General features: G+C 34.9%; 1 protein-coding gene across 1 annotated transcript; it reads left to right on the top strand.

The window, feature by feature from the left end:
* The first annotated feature begins 12,722 nt into the window (after positions 1-12,722).
* On the top strand, positions 12,723-17,425 carry LOC139976854 (fucolectin-1-like). The gene is made up of 6 exons (XM_071985687.1): positions 12,723-12,766; positions 14,424-14,512; positions 15,180-15,233; positions 16,001-16,117; positions 16,679-16,771; positions 17,088-17,425. Exons 2-6 carry the CDS (start codon positions 14,443-14,445, stop codon positions 17,297-17,299), a joined length of 546 nt encoding a protein of 181 aa, XP_071841788.1. The 5' UTR covers positions 12,723-12,766; positions 14,424-14,442; the 3' UTR covers positions 17,300-17,425.
* Positions 17,426-17,851: the final 426 nt, after the last annotated feature.

Here is a 17,851-nt window from a genome sequence, read left to right as displayed (position 1 = left end):
TATATTGTTTGAAATATGTAACAATATATACAATCTAGACGTTTACTTGGGAAAGCTGAAACCGTTTCATCATTAGGTTGTTACATACACTTTACAAAGTCATCCCAAATTTACTCCCGGAATTTGCTGTATTTAAGCATAAACTTTTCTCCTGCTGTAGGTGTTGATATATCTTAACTCTAAGTGCTAATACAACTCATTTTCAAACTCAAAGGAAACCAAAGCTGCAGATCTGCAGCGAGTTTTATCATTTGCGACAGGAATAATGATTGCTTATTTGCCTGGCTTTTCATCCTTTTCTTCAAGCATTGGTATTGCTCTCTTATGTAATGTATAAGTGATATGATCCCAATTTTCACACAAGTGATTTTAACTTTCTGAGTTATTGAAAGCAGCCATGTAGAATAAAATCTCAGATTGATCTCGATGCATTTATTTTGCAGTTTCAAGAATTCTTTCTGGGGATGGAGTGAGGGACGAAAAATTCTTGGAGCTCAAAAGTGGAACTTGGAAGGAGCCTATATATTTTAATATAGCGTAAGTATAAATGTCTAAGTTTTAACTGACCTTGTAGAAAACATTTCCAGTTCAAGTCCGAATGAAATATAACAATGGCACCGGATCCATTTGTTCTACAAAACTGGAAAGTACCCTTGATGGTAATACAGTTTGTGTTAAGTGGTGTACGTGATAATGGAAACAGCGAATGTATCACAAGCATCCACAAGTTTCTAATATTTTCCAACCTACGTCAGCAGCGACTGCAATGTGTGTATCTTTATTTATTACACATAACTGCGAGAAAACAGTTTAAGCATGCTCATTCACTGAAAGTATACTGTTACTATTACATTTACTATTATAAAGCAATTAATTTATTTTTCAGGCCAACACCAGACTATTCAACATAAACCGGTTCAAGGAAAGCTGCCGAAAAGCACCGCCACTCAACGAGTTGACGTGTATTCAACTTTACACCTTATGAGGTAGTGCAATAGAGAACAAAGTAACAAGCCAGTGGTTTGATGTCACCGATTGGATTCTCATACACTGCATGAAAAAAAGAGTATTTGAAGAGCTACACAACACACTAGCACAAGTTGTCTTCCTTACGTAGTGTAAACAAATTGACATTCCGAAAGGATACCGTCAACCCATTATTCTTTACCTATTTCACACGCAAAACGGATAAGTTGTTGTTTGCCCTGTATACACTACGCCATGCTGCTTGAAATGTTGCTTAAGCCAAACAGCTGTACCTTAAGAAATTAATGTATATGTCCAAGTGAATACTTGTAAAGATACACCCTGTGAAAAATTCGGCATCTACTCGGTCTTCCTTTGTTAGTAATATATTCGAAATTCTACACTGATAGAATGTTTACAGTAAAATATTTTTAAGCTTAGAAAACTGACTGACGAGGATCTTACACTGAACATTTAAACAGAATCGGTCATCCGGTTATCTTCTGACATTTTCTAGACGACGTTCGTCTAAAGTATACTACAGAAAGACAACAACATCGAAAACCTTGCCACTGTGACCCTGAGTAAACACCAACGTTCTTCTTTGAAGAATGGGCTCTCATTCTGTCCTACCGAAAATCTAGACCCAGTCGGCTTATGTTTCAAATTACTTCAATTCACTCGTAGGATCATGTTGAAGGAATTATCCTGGCAGCCCAACCGATGTACATGTAAATTCGGCCTGAAGATCAAACGGTCCGGAATCTTAAACAAAATATGACTTTGGTCGCCCCCAATGGGGCTGCAACCGCACCGACAGTTTGTATAAGCTATGGTCTCGTACTCACATCGTTGCCTTCATTACGGGAAAATGAATCAATCAGAAGTCGCAAATCTCATCAAGAGCGCAGAACAATACAAGTCTAAGTTATAACAAATGTATAATACATACATAAATTGGCCGGAAAAGATAGTGCAGAGACAGGTGGAGTAACGGTGATGTTATCGGACGACCATATGATATTAATCTACCATTACTTTTTGCATTTTTATCATACTCAGACGTCCACTTTGTATATTAGTATACGGTAGACAATATAGTTTCAGGTAATCTAGCTCATTACACTTATGCAGCATTCGATTTGAAATAAAAAAACACAGATTTAAAGTTGATGTTAACTTCGCAAGGTTCCCATAAACTTATCGCGTTATTATGATAACAAAACATCTCTTGAACTGCATCTTTAATTACTGAAGTCCACTAATAACAAGCAATTTCCTCATAACCTCACCAAGTTCATTTTCTAACTGTACAATCAAAATTGAAAACTCACCCACAATAAGAGATGATTTAGAATATATTTTATCGAAATTCTATGATAATATCTAATGCTAAAGAAATTTAATTTATCCATTCTGTGGAATGTATCTGAGGGCGCCAGTAAGGGTCCAGAAGCCAAGCTCTCTGAAGCATTATTATTTAACATAGCATAACATGACATGACATGACATTGCATGACATAACATAACACAGCACAACACAACATTGCACAACACAACATTGCACAACACAAGATAACACAACATAATATAACATACATTTTTCTGATTTCTGGTATCAACGTTACAGCATGAAAGCACATTATTATGAAACACAAATTCTAGTTCTCTGGAATGTATTTCAAGCGCTGCTGCGGATCACGAGAATTTCAGCTTAAAAGGTTGCTTCTCTTGAAGTAAATTTAATGCACGTAAAATTTCGAAGTTGAATTACTCGTTCATCGAAATGTATTTCAAAGCCCATATGAAGCTTAGCGTTTACCTGGCCTTATATTATTTAAATGTGGGAAATGGCGTTACGGAGTGTCAGAGAGAAGATCGTGCTTCCTTATTCTTTATTGTATTATTTTTATGGGTTACCTTGCTGAATTTTGCTCCAATTTTGAAAACGATTTGGGACAGTGGGCTCGTCATCTACTGAGACAGGGAGATCACATATGCAGCGTTGGCCAACAGTCGCAAATTAACACATTGAACATGTTTTAATGCACTAATTTTATACCAAAAGTATTTTACAATATATCAATTCAAGCACGTTCCAAGTAATGTTTATGCTTTACTCAACATTTAATGTGAAACAGAGTGGTAGTCTCAATTTTAGACACTCTGTAGCATCACCAATTTTATATTAATTATGACTAAAATATATAATTGTCTATATATATAGTTTTTTGGCAACAAGTATGGTAAATAAAGCCCATATCACTATAATAGTGAATATAACAGGCTTGCTTATTAACATGAATATTACTTTGAGTCTGATGCGATGAATGCCCGAAGATTTCAAATGGAACATAGGATGATTTCCTCAGTGAAGTCATATACAACAACCTGCAATAGCTGACATGTAGTCTTACACATTGGTTAGTACTCAATGTCAAAAATATACATGGCCTTAATTAAAGAAAAAATCAATTGCTTTCGCGAGTGATGGCTTGTGGAGTGCATTGCGTTTTATTATAATATAGGTTTCAAATGGAGTCAGCCGACTTCCCCTGCACACAAGTAATTGCTTTGGTGTTTTTGTTGTTGTTAGTCTTCATATATTCATAAAAGTCAGACACCTCCTAAGTAAAAGAAGAAGTATGCAATGTAAACCGTTCCTGTTAGAAGGGAATACCACAAATGCGCATAAGCTGATATGTTAACTGTATAAAAGTAATATTAAAGTATCCATAACTACATATATAGATGGATGATAGATCAGAGTGTTTATGTTACTGCAATGTACCTTTGCCAGCTAAACAATTACACTTTATCACAACTGCTTAATTTAATTGACTTACAATGAAATATATTGCATGTGTTTATTTTTCAAACATTCCTTACTTTAAGACGTCATCACGCAGGTTGTAGAGACATAGGATTGTATTTAGCCAATCTCAATATCATTTTGGAGGCAATACTTTCAATTTCAATTCCACCTTAAAACAATGTTTTTTTATCATTCATCATGCAGTATCAGTCGTTTTCTAACTGTGAGACAAACTGAAGTCTCCTGTCAAAGAGGGTTAAGCAAGATCACTATTAAAATATAAGCTGTTTCTTTTTTTGTGAGAAATCACCCAATGAGTTTTCAAAAGATCTGCTGCAGAAGTACCCCCAACTGTTAAACAATATTCTTAGTCCAAAATCAAGTTATTCTGCTACTGAGGTACTGAATTCATTGTAACTTTAAAAAACATTAACAAAGAAGATTTTGCCTAAATAGATGAAATACCAGTGATCAAAATGAGGGTACACAGAATGCAGAGTGCATTTTAGTTTTGATAATGTAACCAATGAGTTTTTTTTTATTAATTTGAAATATGGAATAGTGAGGTGTAAAACATAGCCAAAGGGAATATTTCCAAGCAGATATAAGATATTACAGATGATAAATTCAAGATGACACCAAGCTGATTTACTGTTTCATTAGCTGAGTTGTAACCCTTTCTATCATTTTTTTCCACTTCTGAAGATGTTGGTATCAGGGAAAACACCATATTCTCTGTTTCTCCTGTGAAGTTCAAAACAATTCAAACTTTTCATTTTCCCCATTTTCAAAATTGCCAGTTACGTGTCTTACAGACTGCAAAAAATAAGTTTAAATCATATTTAAATATCTTTTTAAAATTAACCTTGTCATATTCATGTAAAATGTTTATTGATCATCTCTACCATTTTTAAACCATTTTGATATCGATGTAAGAGACGTGATACAATTTCATCACACAATGGTGTCCATAGACAGGTGTACAGAGAAACAGACTGATTAAAGGTTTCCACCGTCTTGGTATTTGCACTTCCCGGGTAATGATAGAAGCATTGCCCTGGAGCGAGCGTGATACAGACTGAGAGTGCCCTGAAACGTATAACCACCGTGGAATACATGCATTAACCATTTATAATATGTTTAAAAGCTTTTTTCTAGACAATCAACAAGCTTCCGGATTTAATAAAAATACATTTAGCCACAATTGCATATAGAACTATTCATGGACAGGTCCCACCTGCAGTCGACAATATCCTTGTTCACAACCGTGCCATTCGCAAATATAACTCACGGCACATATAATGTCTACGCCCTAATCGCATTTGCAACAATGTAGGAAAATACAGCCTTCATCATCGTACAAGCATCACATGGAATTCTTACTGCTTAATATTAAGTCACAATCTTCCCCAAATTCGTTTTAATGCAAAATATAGAGATTTAACCTCAACTTATAATGATATTGAGGTTCCTCTTTTTTTTCTACTTCTTTCTCTTCTTTTCTTCTCTTTTTCTTAGTTCTTTCCTTAATTATTTTTTGTTAGCTATTTGTGTAGGCTATATACAGGGTGTGTTTCTCTAGATAACCCATATGGGTTTTTTGTTGTTGATACACTTCCTTTCAAATTCCATAACTCTCTGTATTCGCTACAATTGATGTGTATATGTTGTGACAAAAAATAAATAAACGAACAAATAAAAGCCTCTCCACCTTTATATTTGTGACCACTAATGAGTGACTGCTACTATTCAAGTGTATGAACTATATTTCACTATGTAGTTGTAAATATGTTATAGTCAATATTACAATACATTTACACTCAACTATAAAGGTCATGAGAACATAAATTGATCGACCATTAAACAACATTTGCCATGAAACTGCAGCATATCTGCATGTTTTGTGTTTTTAGACTAACCCTCTTTCAAGTCCTCCAGTTTTGTGTTGTGCATTCCCAGGACCTCTCTCTAAGTTAGCTTATGGCTGTATGAACTAATTTTTGTTCCCACTTGTTGATAGAGTTGGCTCAATTTTGAAGGATACAAAATGCAAATTCTTGCTCAATCTAAGGAGAAAATGAAACAAAACCGTAATGTGTCACTAAGCGAACATCTCTCTTGTTGCGACTGCTGCATGCAAGACATAGACAGACTAACAACATTACCTTAAAACTTAAAAGTTTGATGTGAGATGTGAGTTTGATGTGGGACTTAATACGAAACTTCCATCGATTTATTTACGTTACCCTTCAGTAGCGTATTTAAAGTTCGAGGCAATTAAAATACATTTTAAGTTTTTGAAAATATTGGCAAAGAAGATTGAAATGTTCGGCACGGGGAATCCTGCAAAATTATCAACACTAGATTTGTTGTTATTATTAAACTTAAGCGGAACCGAGTACTTGCTCACCTTAATAATTGCCCTCTATACAAAGTGCACAGTAGAATATGTAAATAACATCATCAAAATCACAAGAGAGGGAAAGTTGGCCTTAGACCATATTCACCATTCAGAGTTTTGACATCGGCGCGTGGGGTAGTGTGGGGGCATGTTTGGCATCCAGGTTTACCGCAACAGAAATTTCCTGCGGATGTGAAAACTGAGTAAGGGAGTATGGAGGAAGTAAGTAGAAAATACGAATACCGTTGGTTACCAATTACAATCCCCCCCCCCCCACCCTCATGCTAGCATTTTACCACCCCCACCTTTTTACCCTATTCGTGATAGTTTTGTAAACGTAAAAAAAACGATTCGATCTTTTGTATTGAGTCTTACATCATCAGCCTCAACAAAGACTTGGGACCCCTTTATAACTCTCGGTTCTAAAAACATATGTAATTCGTCCTTTGCTCCTTGATCCGCCTCCTGTAGAGTCGTGGTTTATTTGGTTGTCATTCTTTCAATGCAACTTACACTTATACAGCGTCATACTTTCATTGTGTTACATGTTGTACTTTTCATTCGACTGTCATGTATTGCTAACGAAGGTTCCAGAGGGAAATTCCAATATATTCCCTAAAACACTACTACTTATTTGTCAATTGTGAGTCACATCTTATTTCTCTGCTTTTCTCTAATATATATATATATATATGCCAACAATGTTGTATATAGGATAAACTGTCCAGACTGTGATTCCTGTTATGTCGGAGAAACCAATAGATGGCTTAAGGATAGATTCAAAGAACATATGATGAGCTCTTTTGGTGGTCAGAAAGGCGCTATTAACCTTCATTGTACTGCGCACAAACATTATCTGCCTTCTTTTGTTGACCATTGTGCCGCTATTGGTAATGAATCCCAGTGGTTCAGGAGGAAGATTAAAGAGAGTCTCCTAATAAAAGACTTAAATGCTGACTTAAATAGAAACGTAGCGAGCTACGGGTTGGAGCTATTCTAATCCCTATTTACTTTTCATTGCTGGTTGTTCTAATCATTCCTAGTTTAAAAATTCACTAAAAATTTGCTGGTTGTCCTAAACATTCCTAGTTTAAAAATTCACTCATGCTTATCAATTTTGTCGTCTTCGGATGTATATTAGCCCTTGTATTCAATTGATCTTGTACAATTGCCTGACGATGGAGTGGTGACCACTCCGAAGTATAGCAGTATGTCGTTGTTAAAAATATTCGCTTGTTTATCTTTTATATTATCAGTATGGACCACTACTATTTATATATATATATATATATATATATATATATATATATATATATATATATATATATATATATATATATATATATATATATCTAATATATATGTATCCAGCTGTAACCTCAAAACAATTTACGGCAGGTGGTTCAACAATTATGGAACCGATCAATTAAATCTCACTTTGCAATGTATTTTGCAAATATTGTTAAAATTAGTAGGTGGATGTTATTTCTATATGTGTAGAGTTTCATCTAACACACACTACATACAACTACTTCCTTCGCTGGATGCTCATTTCCTCTCACATCGTCCTATTTATCCATTCGTTTAATATCGATTGCCAGGTAAATAATTAAATATGTATAGACATGTGGTTCGCAAGACAATATATCACGATAAACGAAATATTACACTTACGCTCATGAAACAAAATTAAAATAAACCCTTTGAAAGAAAGACAGGCGCCACCTGGAAATTCAGCAAAATGAAACCAAAGTAAACCGTATACTTACATCATGCGGGTATAGTAATGTATACCTGTCCAGTTCATGTTGAGTGTAAAATAACAAAGAAAACTGCAAAATTAACACTCCACGCCACAAAAGTTTGCATGTCACCATACGTCTAGTGATGGTAACAAATATTACTTTGACATTTTAAACGAAATAGCGTATGCTAAACACTTTACCCAAATATCATCTATCCTCTATTGCATTTCCCTTTCCCTCTCCTACGAGTGTTCGTTTTAAGATAAAAGAAAACGGGCACACGAAGTAAAGTCAGTAAAGTCAAGTATGTAAGCCAGTAAAATCATTGATTGGTAACCTTTTGTCATTCCAGCAAGCCTATACCATTGCCATACGTCATTATTGAAACCTACCCAATAAATTGATATAACGATTCAATTCAATTGTTGTTCATCTCAGAAAACTTAACTGCAACATGTAACGTTAACTTTCCCATCAAATAGCCTCGCAGAAAGTGGTTTTCAACCGAATTACCCAGAGATTACAGTAACTACTGTAAATCTTAAAGTTTTGTACCTCAGTAAATCTGGATCGTACTGATAAATATGATAAATCGGTAGCATGTGCTATTAGGTTTACATTAACAACTGAGGATGTGTGTAATCCCAACAAATGCATCAAACTGGATTTGTTGGGATTACACATAGAGTCAGTTCTTGCTTTTATCCTAATAGAACATACCGAATTATGGCACGATTCATGTTAAATCTGGTACAAAACTTAGAGCTTTATAAAAGTTACTGTGTGCTCTGTGTATATCGGCTGTGGTTTAATATATTGCATCAAAACACTTTCTTTTTTACGATATACATGTTCTCAAAGATTCACTTGAGTACTGTGCCACCGTTTTCAATTTGCAAGTACTTCTCGCCAATGGGAAAGCCAAATCTTAAATAATATAATAATGTATAATATATGGAGGAAAAAAACATTTTACCTTAATTAAAGTCTGTGCGAGTATTGAATATTTGTAACAAAAAGAAAAGAAAAAGTATGTAGTTTGCAAATTATTCATACTTGCTGGACAATTAGAATTACGATACAAACTCAAATAAAATGATAATTTGTCCTATAAATTCAGTAGTAGACTGGGTCTTGTCTACTTTTGCATCCCAAGGTGTTTTTTTCCCAGAGCTCCTCTGCCTCTATTTGGTAAACTGGATATGAACCACGTAATCCTCATAGGGTGGGAGAAACTCATTTAGGCCCAGGGTTCTGTTTCCATGATAATTGTTTTTCCTAGGTAAGATAAGTTCTTAGGGCTTCATATAGTTTATTTTAAGAGTTTTTCAAATCGTTGTTTTACCTTTAATATGTATGCTTCAAGTTGAAATTAGCCTGCTTTGGGCTCGGTATTATCTTTATGTAATTACCTTGAACGCTAGTACACCTGGTGAATTGTACAAGTTAGCAAAGCATGCGTACTTTCTGTGTTCACTACTAAAACAAACATCACGGAAAGCAGACTTATTGCGTGATAGTGTGCATTCGCCTGAGCATTGCGACACGTATTTATTTAATTTGGAGGCTGCCAAATGTCTTTTCTGGAACCTGATTAAAACTGAAGTGGTTATACTGAAGTGGTTCACTCTTAAAAATGTATTTATGTACTATTCACTACAATTGTAGGTCATGTGAATGAATTCGAGTTATTAGTGTAATGCTAAGTGGCTGGTTCGTAGAACCATGTGGGCACCGTCAGTTTGAATTTACGTTAAGGAGAGTTATTACTAAGGACATTGTTAATGCGGTTATCTGAGGGTTGTGGCGAACTGCTCTTCCCCTGGGTCGCGTATTCTTATCTGCAATAGTATTGCTCTGATGTTAATTATATTCTAAGTCTTCTTGATGTGATCAATTAAATGATCTAGTGTTTCAGCTGTCTTGTGTCAAATGCTCTACGTAAGGACATTATTCTGATACTCCAAGTGTACTGTATATCTAACATTGCATGTTAAGAACTGATGGTGTTTCGTAATATCATTATTCTTATTTATAGTTGAAATTTGCATGGATTAACGCGATGCATATATGTGATATATGTTCAGAAGTTGCCATCATTATATGTGTATAGAGATAAAGCTATCATTCCCTATTGACATTCTATTTTACTGTTTCTATATTTGTATGCTCTCCGTTACAGGGGCTGTTCTTTTATTGTTTTATTGTTGTATTGTTTGAACTCAAGTGCACTTTAAAATAAAAACCTTTTTCGAGCCCCGTAACAACGAAAATGATTCGAAAGTAGCAAGTTAGACATCAAGATCACTTCTTAATTGCCACTCCAATTAAAAAACGCGTGTATTAAAAACTAACATGGTGCTTGGCGGGTACAGCTGATCACCAATTCCTCACAGTTTCATACAAAGTGCGTCCAAAGCACGTTCTTTGTCTCCTTTTAGTATTGCACGATTGGATTAGTGAATGAATGACGGACACACTATAAACCAAACTGAACAGTATGGCAGTGATAATAAGTGACCCTAAAATATTTTCGATTCAAAAGATGAGTTGCTAAAGGAGTAATATGCATCGTAGCATACGTGGAAATACCACCATTCTTCTCCAAATTGATTGCCTGCGAGTATCAGTATTGGTCGTGTATGTGACCGGTCCTTCTACTACTCCCCGTCATTAAAGGCCCAGTCCATTTCAATTTGAACTCAAGTGCACCTTAACAAAAACACTTTTTGAGCCCCATAACAACGTAAATGACTCGAAAGTAGGAAGTTAAACATGACGAGCACTTTTTAATTACCACTCCAATTAAAAAATGCATGTAAATATGACAAAGAAAATCACTCAAGAGTAAAAAATTTTCTTCATATTTCATTTTCTTTGCGACGTTATTTTTTATTTCAACTTGAACTGAGACAAAATGTGTATTGCAATATCACACGTTATTTTAGCAGCTTAAAACTTAATCGAGTATTGTTATTTGATATTCAACTAATTTAGGGTGGATTCATTTTATCTCAATATAATTTTACTTTTCTAGTACTGTTTCTAGTATCAACCTGGAACATTAAGCAAGATGACCTTGTAAAGTATCCAATATATCATTTAACTAAAAAACTTAATACCACGCAAGTTCAATGAATAAGTACATCTTATATTCACACAATCTATAAAATGTGAGACAGAGGGTTTGAACTATATGTGAGATAACAAATATGTCACATATCCCCCGTTTCCTGGCTTAACAGTGTGGCAAGTTTTGTGATAGACATCAAATCCTCTTTGACCTATTCGAAAATAGTTTTCCTGTATTCAAATAGAGTATCCCCAGTATCAGACTAATTAGTTACTTAAGCTGAAGATGAAGCAAGTGAACAAAACAATAAAAGATATTACTTTTACAAGAACAACTTTGTTGAAAACTGCTGGAAGAGAGATTAATATTTGGCTAACATAACAAGTTGAATAAAATATGAGGATATAGTGAAAAACCCGGTTCTTACACCTAACATGGGTGCAATTGTGCCATTTGGCGTATCATACATATACACTGTTAGGGCAAACAGTAAGTGCATTATAAAGGCTTATATCATATATTTTTTTGTCACATTGGGTAAATTGCATGGGTATTGTCAGTAGTATATGTCTGTATTCAGTGTGCTGGAAATGAGTTATGCAACTCCGCGGATTGCCCTTTTTTTAACACTTTTGGTCTGGATTTTCTTTCAGTATTAAACTGTTCACATTGTTCGTACCTTGCATATACAATCGTATTAACATTCTATGTATAATGTATATAACGTTGCTATTGGGACCGTCCACATAAAAATATTCACACTGTCCTGTAAACCGACTTTCCTCTAAATATATATATATATGTGTGTGTGTGTGTATCATTATTATTATTATTATTATTATAGAAAAACAGAGAAATAAGATATGACTCATAATTGACAAATATGGAGTAAAGGTTTAGAAAATATATTGGAACTTTCGGTTCCCCTGGGACCTTCGTCAGCAATACTTGGCAGCCGAATGAAAAGTACAAAATGTAGCACAATGAAAGTATGACGCTAGATAAGTGTAAGTTGATTGATGGAATTAAAACCAAATAAACCATGTCTAAATATACAGGAAGCGGATTAAGGAGCAAAGAACGGATTTCATATGTTTGCAGAACTGATAGTTGTTAAGGGGTCCCAAGTCTTTGCTGATGCCGGTGATGTGAGACTTAATACGAAAGATCCAATCGATTTCTTTACGTTTACGTTCAGAAGCTGATTTGACGTTCGAGGCAATTAAAATACATTTTAGGTTTTTGAGAGATTGACTATGAAGATTGAAATGTTCGAATACTGAGAATCCTGCAAATTATCACGAATAGATTTTTTTTTGTGATTATTAAAACGTAAGCGGAACCGGAAGCCTGTTTCCCTTACATAATTGTCCTCTTTGCAAAGTACTCATTAGAAAATGTAAATAACATTAAAAGAATCACCAGAGAGGGAATAGCGTCTTAGACTATAGTCACCTTTGGAAATCTTGACCACGGAGCCTGGGGTAATATGGGGACATATTTGGCATCGAGTTTTACCGCAAGGAAAATTGCCTGCGGAGGTGGAAACTTAGTTTTCACCTCCGCAGGCAATTTAATTAAAAGTTATAATCTTATGCCTCACTATCTACAATTCTGTTATCAAGTAGGAAAGGTACCAGTGTTATTCTTACAAGTGGCGACAAGACGACTAAGAAGGGGATGCCGTAAACCATATAAAAATGACACTCATCCGTTACTTTTCAGACAGACAGTCGCTTTTGAAGATACCTGTTGACCATATTAAGGTAAGTCATCTACAACTATTTTCTGTGCATTGTATGTCATTCTGCACACGCTATGTAACATTCACACACCGTAAGATATGCCTCAGTATTATTTTAATTTATTAAGTGACTTAAGTTTGTTACGACCCTGACTTTCCTGCTCCTTATAATCATGTCTCATTCCGTCATTCCTACTGATTCTTGCTTTTCTTTTTGTCTATAGTCATTGATTATGTTTCCAGGATCTATAACTTAACCTTAAAACACGAAACCCGTTTTCTATGTTAACGGTTTAAACAAAAATTGAAATTAGGGGCAAGTATACTTTGAGGTATATTTAAGTTTGATTTGTTATTGTTAATAAAAAGTAGAACTACCTTTAGGATCGATTGTAATCGAAAATCTTGAGAGTTTAGCTTGTCATTTGAATTGAAACACTTGTTGTTGATTTGCTACTCAAGTTCGGGGATGGAAGCGAGGGTAGGGGTGGGGTGACATGTATTCTAATTAAAGGTAGTCCTTACAAGGATGGTTTTGAGCAAATGCGGGAAGAATGTGACCCCCGGGCAAGAAATTTGACTCCCCACCAGACAGCTTTCAAAGCCATAGTACCGCGTATTCTACTGCAAAGACATAGCTCAGACAAGTCTTTGTTAATTGCAATTCATTATTCGAGTGGGGATGTAGGTTATGAATATAACATCTTGGTAACAAATTATGCATGGGAAGATTCTTGAGTTACTCTCCATCATACATATTTTAAACTACAAAGAGCTATGAGAGGCATGCGGTGGTAGGACAAACCAATTTGTGTCCTCATACTAAAATCAAGTCCCATCATTGCAACTATTTCACTGTTTACATAAAAAAAGAATCCAGTATTTGCTGTAATTCTGTAACAGTGGAAGATTAGGAAAAATGTTTTAATTTATATCCACTATATTATATGATATATTTATGAGAGAAAATGATGCTACTGACACAACGATAGTCAACCCGTTCCATCAACTTCGACAGCGGTGAAGGTCTCTTTAATTTGGTTCACTTCAAACTCACGGTCATCAATGTTCCATAACCTAGGCTTGAATAAGGAAATATCATCATTACCGTAACATGAATGTTAGTATTGTTGGTCTCGATCATGTTTCCTCGTTATCATGTGCTTCCATGTCACTCCAATGGCATTTCGAGTTGATTAGTGGTTAGTCTTATTCCTTGATTTCCAACATGTAGCCTTGTACGACTAAGTATCTCACACTGCTCATTATTAAACCTAGTTATCCACTATTCCTTTCTTTATTTTATTTCTCGTGAAAATTGCAATCTTCCTATGCACGTCATTTTGGAGTTATTCAACTTTGAAACAAATCCCTTTATAATAATATTATGGGAGCAAAATTGTATCACTTAGGAAAGTTTCCAAAATGACGTTTCTAACTTTGGAATCACGGGCGATCGGAACCAATTTTGCCAGACTACTGTTTATATAGTGTAGACTTTTGTATCAATTTTTTTTTTCTGGTTCATAGTTTGTTCTTTATAGATATTTGATGTAGTAGTGTAGTGTATAAAGAATTGCTTAGAATCATGTTATGTATTCCTTAGAAAAATGAGGTTCTTGACATGCATTAGTAATGCAACAACATTACTGCTTCTAACCAACATATTATGTCCCTAGAAATTTGGAAAAGCAGCTGATGATGATGGATCTTATCAATACCGGAAAGTTGGCAGTGATATTATTTTGTCTGGTTGTCGGAACACCCGGTAAGCTGTTAATGTTATGTAACAAAGAAGAGTCCAATTAGGATGTTATATATAGAATATGTTGAATAAATAGTTTTATTGTGGTTAGCTTGTTTAAATATATGAAAAAGAAAGTCATTGTCATGAAGTCTCATTTAGTTAAGTTGGATATATAAGCGACACATTGTGTGTAGTGATAGATAACTAGAAAATCATACATACTGTATCCATCGCTTTGGGTTGAATGGTAAATATTGGCAAACTTTTCTGTTGAATATTGGTCGTAAAATTATTAGTGACCTTTGTTCAAACAGATTGAGATAATTGTAGGTATATTTTGGATGCTAATATCAAAACATATTATATTTATGGTAAAGAAAACCCAAGTGTAGCCTACTAAAAAAAGCATCAGTAGAGAAAAAGGTGTGATTCATAGTTGACAAATAAGGAGTACAGTAAAATAAAATGTGCTGGAATTTTTGATCCCCTTGTGACATTCTTCAGCAAGAATAGACAGTGGAATGGAAAGTATAAAATATATCACCCGAAAAGTGTGACATTTGATTAATGAAACTTTATATATATATGCTATATATATATGTAATATATATATATATATATATATATATGTAATATATAAATATATATATATATATAACACTATATTTTGTTTGTTCGGGTTCTACAGCACAAACGTGTGACAATGGCCAATTGACTAGAATGACATTATGTACACATGATGGTAAGTAGCACCAATTTTCTATTTCACGTTTCTTTAGTCATCAAGCAACATGTACATAAGATATAGTTTAACTCCTCCACTGCTTCTGTTTTTTTTTTCTTTGTTGGGCCACTTTTAAAAGTTCAAACGCAATGTGTATGAATATGCTGCTAACGTTAAAATATTTCACTCTGAAATGTCTTTCATGTTACTACGCCTGCTAACACAGTCATCAAAGATATCCGACATTCCGTTTGATGGGCAAACAGTTTTGTGTATTCTCTTTTATTCACTTCCAAATATCCGTTTCTTATTGTATGACACTATAAAATAACTTGACTACTAGGTTAACATTAACTAGACGTTCTCAAGGACACGTTCAGAGCCAATTTCTAGCTCAACACCTTTTCACTAATGTTACAATTGAAATACTGATACACCAACTGCATGTATTGTCGAGGTCAATGGGGTCGTTCCCAGGCACGGGTATATCACATATATCTTTTCGTGAATAAGTTAAGTACTATACGTTATGAAAATGATTATATATTATTACAGCTGCCATATTTAAGTGGGCTCAATGATTGAACTCGAGCTCCGGGGGTTTCACCCCGTCCCCTCACCACTGAACCTCCTCTTGTCAGTCCACAACACATTGTGTGGGGTGGTTAGACTGTTTGTAAGGAGAAGCATATCTTGTTAGATATAAAGTAACATATTTTGTTAGGAATAATATCAAGGATCTCTTTAATAATAACGTTGTTATATTTGTTGACTATATCTGTCAGTTGCCGAAGGAAAAAAAACAAAACAACACTCTACATACAACCAAGACGGGAAATCAGAAAATGCTGTCAACGGAAACACCAGCGGATATTGGAGAACTCGAAGCTGTACAGGAACATGTTAGTAGTTACATATACCACCGCAGAGTTTGGAGTCGGTTGTCGGTCCTATTAAGAGTATTCTAATATGTTTGTCAATCCAGTTACATATCAACGAACTAGTTCCATATATACTCTAGTCGTCATTACATACCGAGCTGTCTGTACCTTACGATTTATGTCACCTTTCCTGTGTGTCGAACTTATGCTAATCCGTAAATATGTCAACAATGTTGCACCAGTTGGCATATAAATCATTTCTCTGTTAATGGAGAATACTAATTTTGCCCCATTGATAAGAAGCGATACGTTAGGGACGGGTTGGCATGGGGAAGGTGAGTTAAGGTATATGTGACTGTTATGAGTGTGCTTCTCTGTATTCGCAAACAAAATATATTTGTTATGTGTATTAAGTTTGTTAACAAATATTATAACCTGCCAAATTTGATACTGAATTTAACACAAATTATTAAAATGTTTTGTTTTTTGTCGATTTTAAGTTTAGTGCATTGTTACGTCACTAAATTGTCTGATTTTTGATGGAACGGTTTCAATAATAACCACTTTTCTTTCAAACGACAGTGTGGGCACCTAATCCATGGTGGACTGTTGATCTTGGTGCATCTTATCAAGTGGGAAGTATCCACATATATAACCGTGTTGAAGGAAATTTGGGTAAGTTCACAAATAGCAGAAACGGGTGCGTTGCACAGAAAGTTAATTGATACATGACCAATTAATATCGTTCGCAATAAATGCCGCATTATTATAAATGTTGACTTGTAACATAAATATACGTCATTGCAGTATATGGCGCATGTCACAATTCTTCCTAATGTTCATCGGTTTTTATCAACAAACATGCATTTTCCCGCCTCTTTTAAACATTTAATTGCCCTCAAAGCAGAGGAATTTTGAAAACGTTTCGCAATTTCTATCATGCTCATATTTGGAATCAATATCGATGTCATTTAATTTTCGGAATCTGTAGGTAAGAGACTTCTTGGGGCTCAAGTCTTAGCTGGCACTGAAGCTGATCCGCTAAGGAACGAAATCATAGGTACCATAGGTCGCGAGGAACTACTTAACAATCCCATTGTGTTTACATTGGACAAGACTGTGACGCATGTATCAGTGCGTCTGCCAGGAAACAGGCAACTCCTTACCCTGTGTGGAGTGGAAGTATATGGTGTTCCTCTCTAAACGAATTAAACGAAATTGATTAAAAGCATGCGATGAATATTTTCCAAGTGTTTCTTTTCTGTTATTGGTGAAGGGAATGGTCACAAATGTACCTCTGTTGTCGAGGAATTGCTGAGTTTAAACCAATTTAGTCGTGTTGTCATTGATTTTGTCTGTGTCATAGTATATGGTGTTCTTGTGTAAAGGAAATAAAACAATATTTATTGATAGCACGCTATGAAACAAGATGCCAATGGTATATGTTTACTCTCTCGATATGATATGGAATATGTTTTTGCAAGTGTTTCTTTTATGTTGTTGGTTGATGCGAATGGTCAACAGTGTACTTCTGCGGTCGATCAATTGTTGAATCAATGTAAAACCAATTAATCCGTATTGTAAATGATTTGTCTGTGTCAAAGAAGGAGTGTGTGCCCTCCTAAAAACTAGCGATAGTTATATTTGAATGTACATGATACTGGAGCAGATTTCACCCATCACCACTCCAGTATCAATGGACAATTTATACCCAAATGAATCAATTATTATACGAACGACAAAGTTAAAGGAGAC

This window comes from Apostichopus japonicus, chromosome 12, assembly GCF_037975245.1.
Source record: "Apostichopus japonicus isolate 1M-3 chromosome 12, ASM3797524v1, whole genome shotgun sequence".
NCBI classification, from domain to species: Eukaryota; Metazoa; Echinodermata; class Holothuroidea; order Aspidochirotida; family Stichopodidae; genus Apostichopus; species Apostichopus japonicus.
Note: the sequence above shows the minus strand (reverse complement) of the source record. Positions and strands in the feature narration are given on the sequence as shown.

Excerpts from the sequence above, each read along its gene's own strand:
- LOC139976854 (XM_071985687.1), top strand. The coding sequence starts at position 14,443 with ATGATGATGGATCTTATCAATACCGGAAAGTTGGCAGTGATATTATTT. Across the intron at positions 14,513-15,179 it reads TCTGGTTGTCGGAACACCCG|CACAAACGTGTGACAATGGC; the intron begins GTAAGCTGTTAA and ends CGGGTTCTACAG. Across the intron at positions 15,234-16,000 it reads GACATTATGTACACATGATG|TTGCCGAAGGAAAAAAAACA; the intron begins GTAAGTAGCACC and ends TATATCTGTCAG.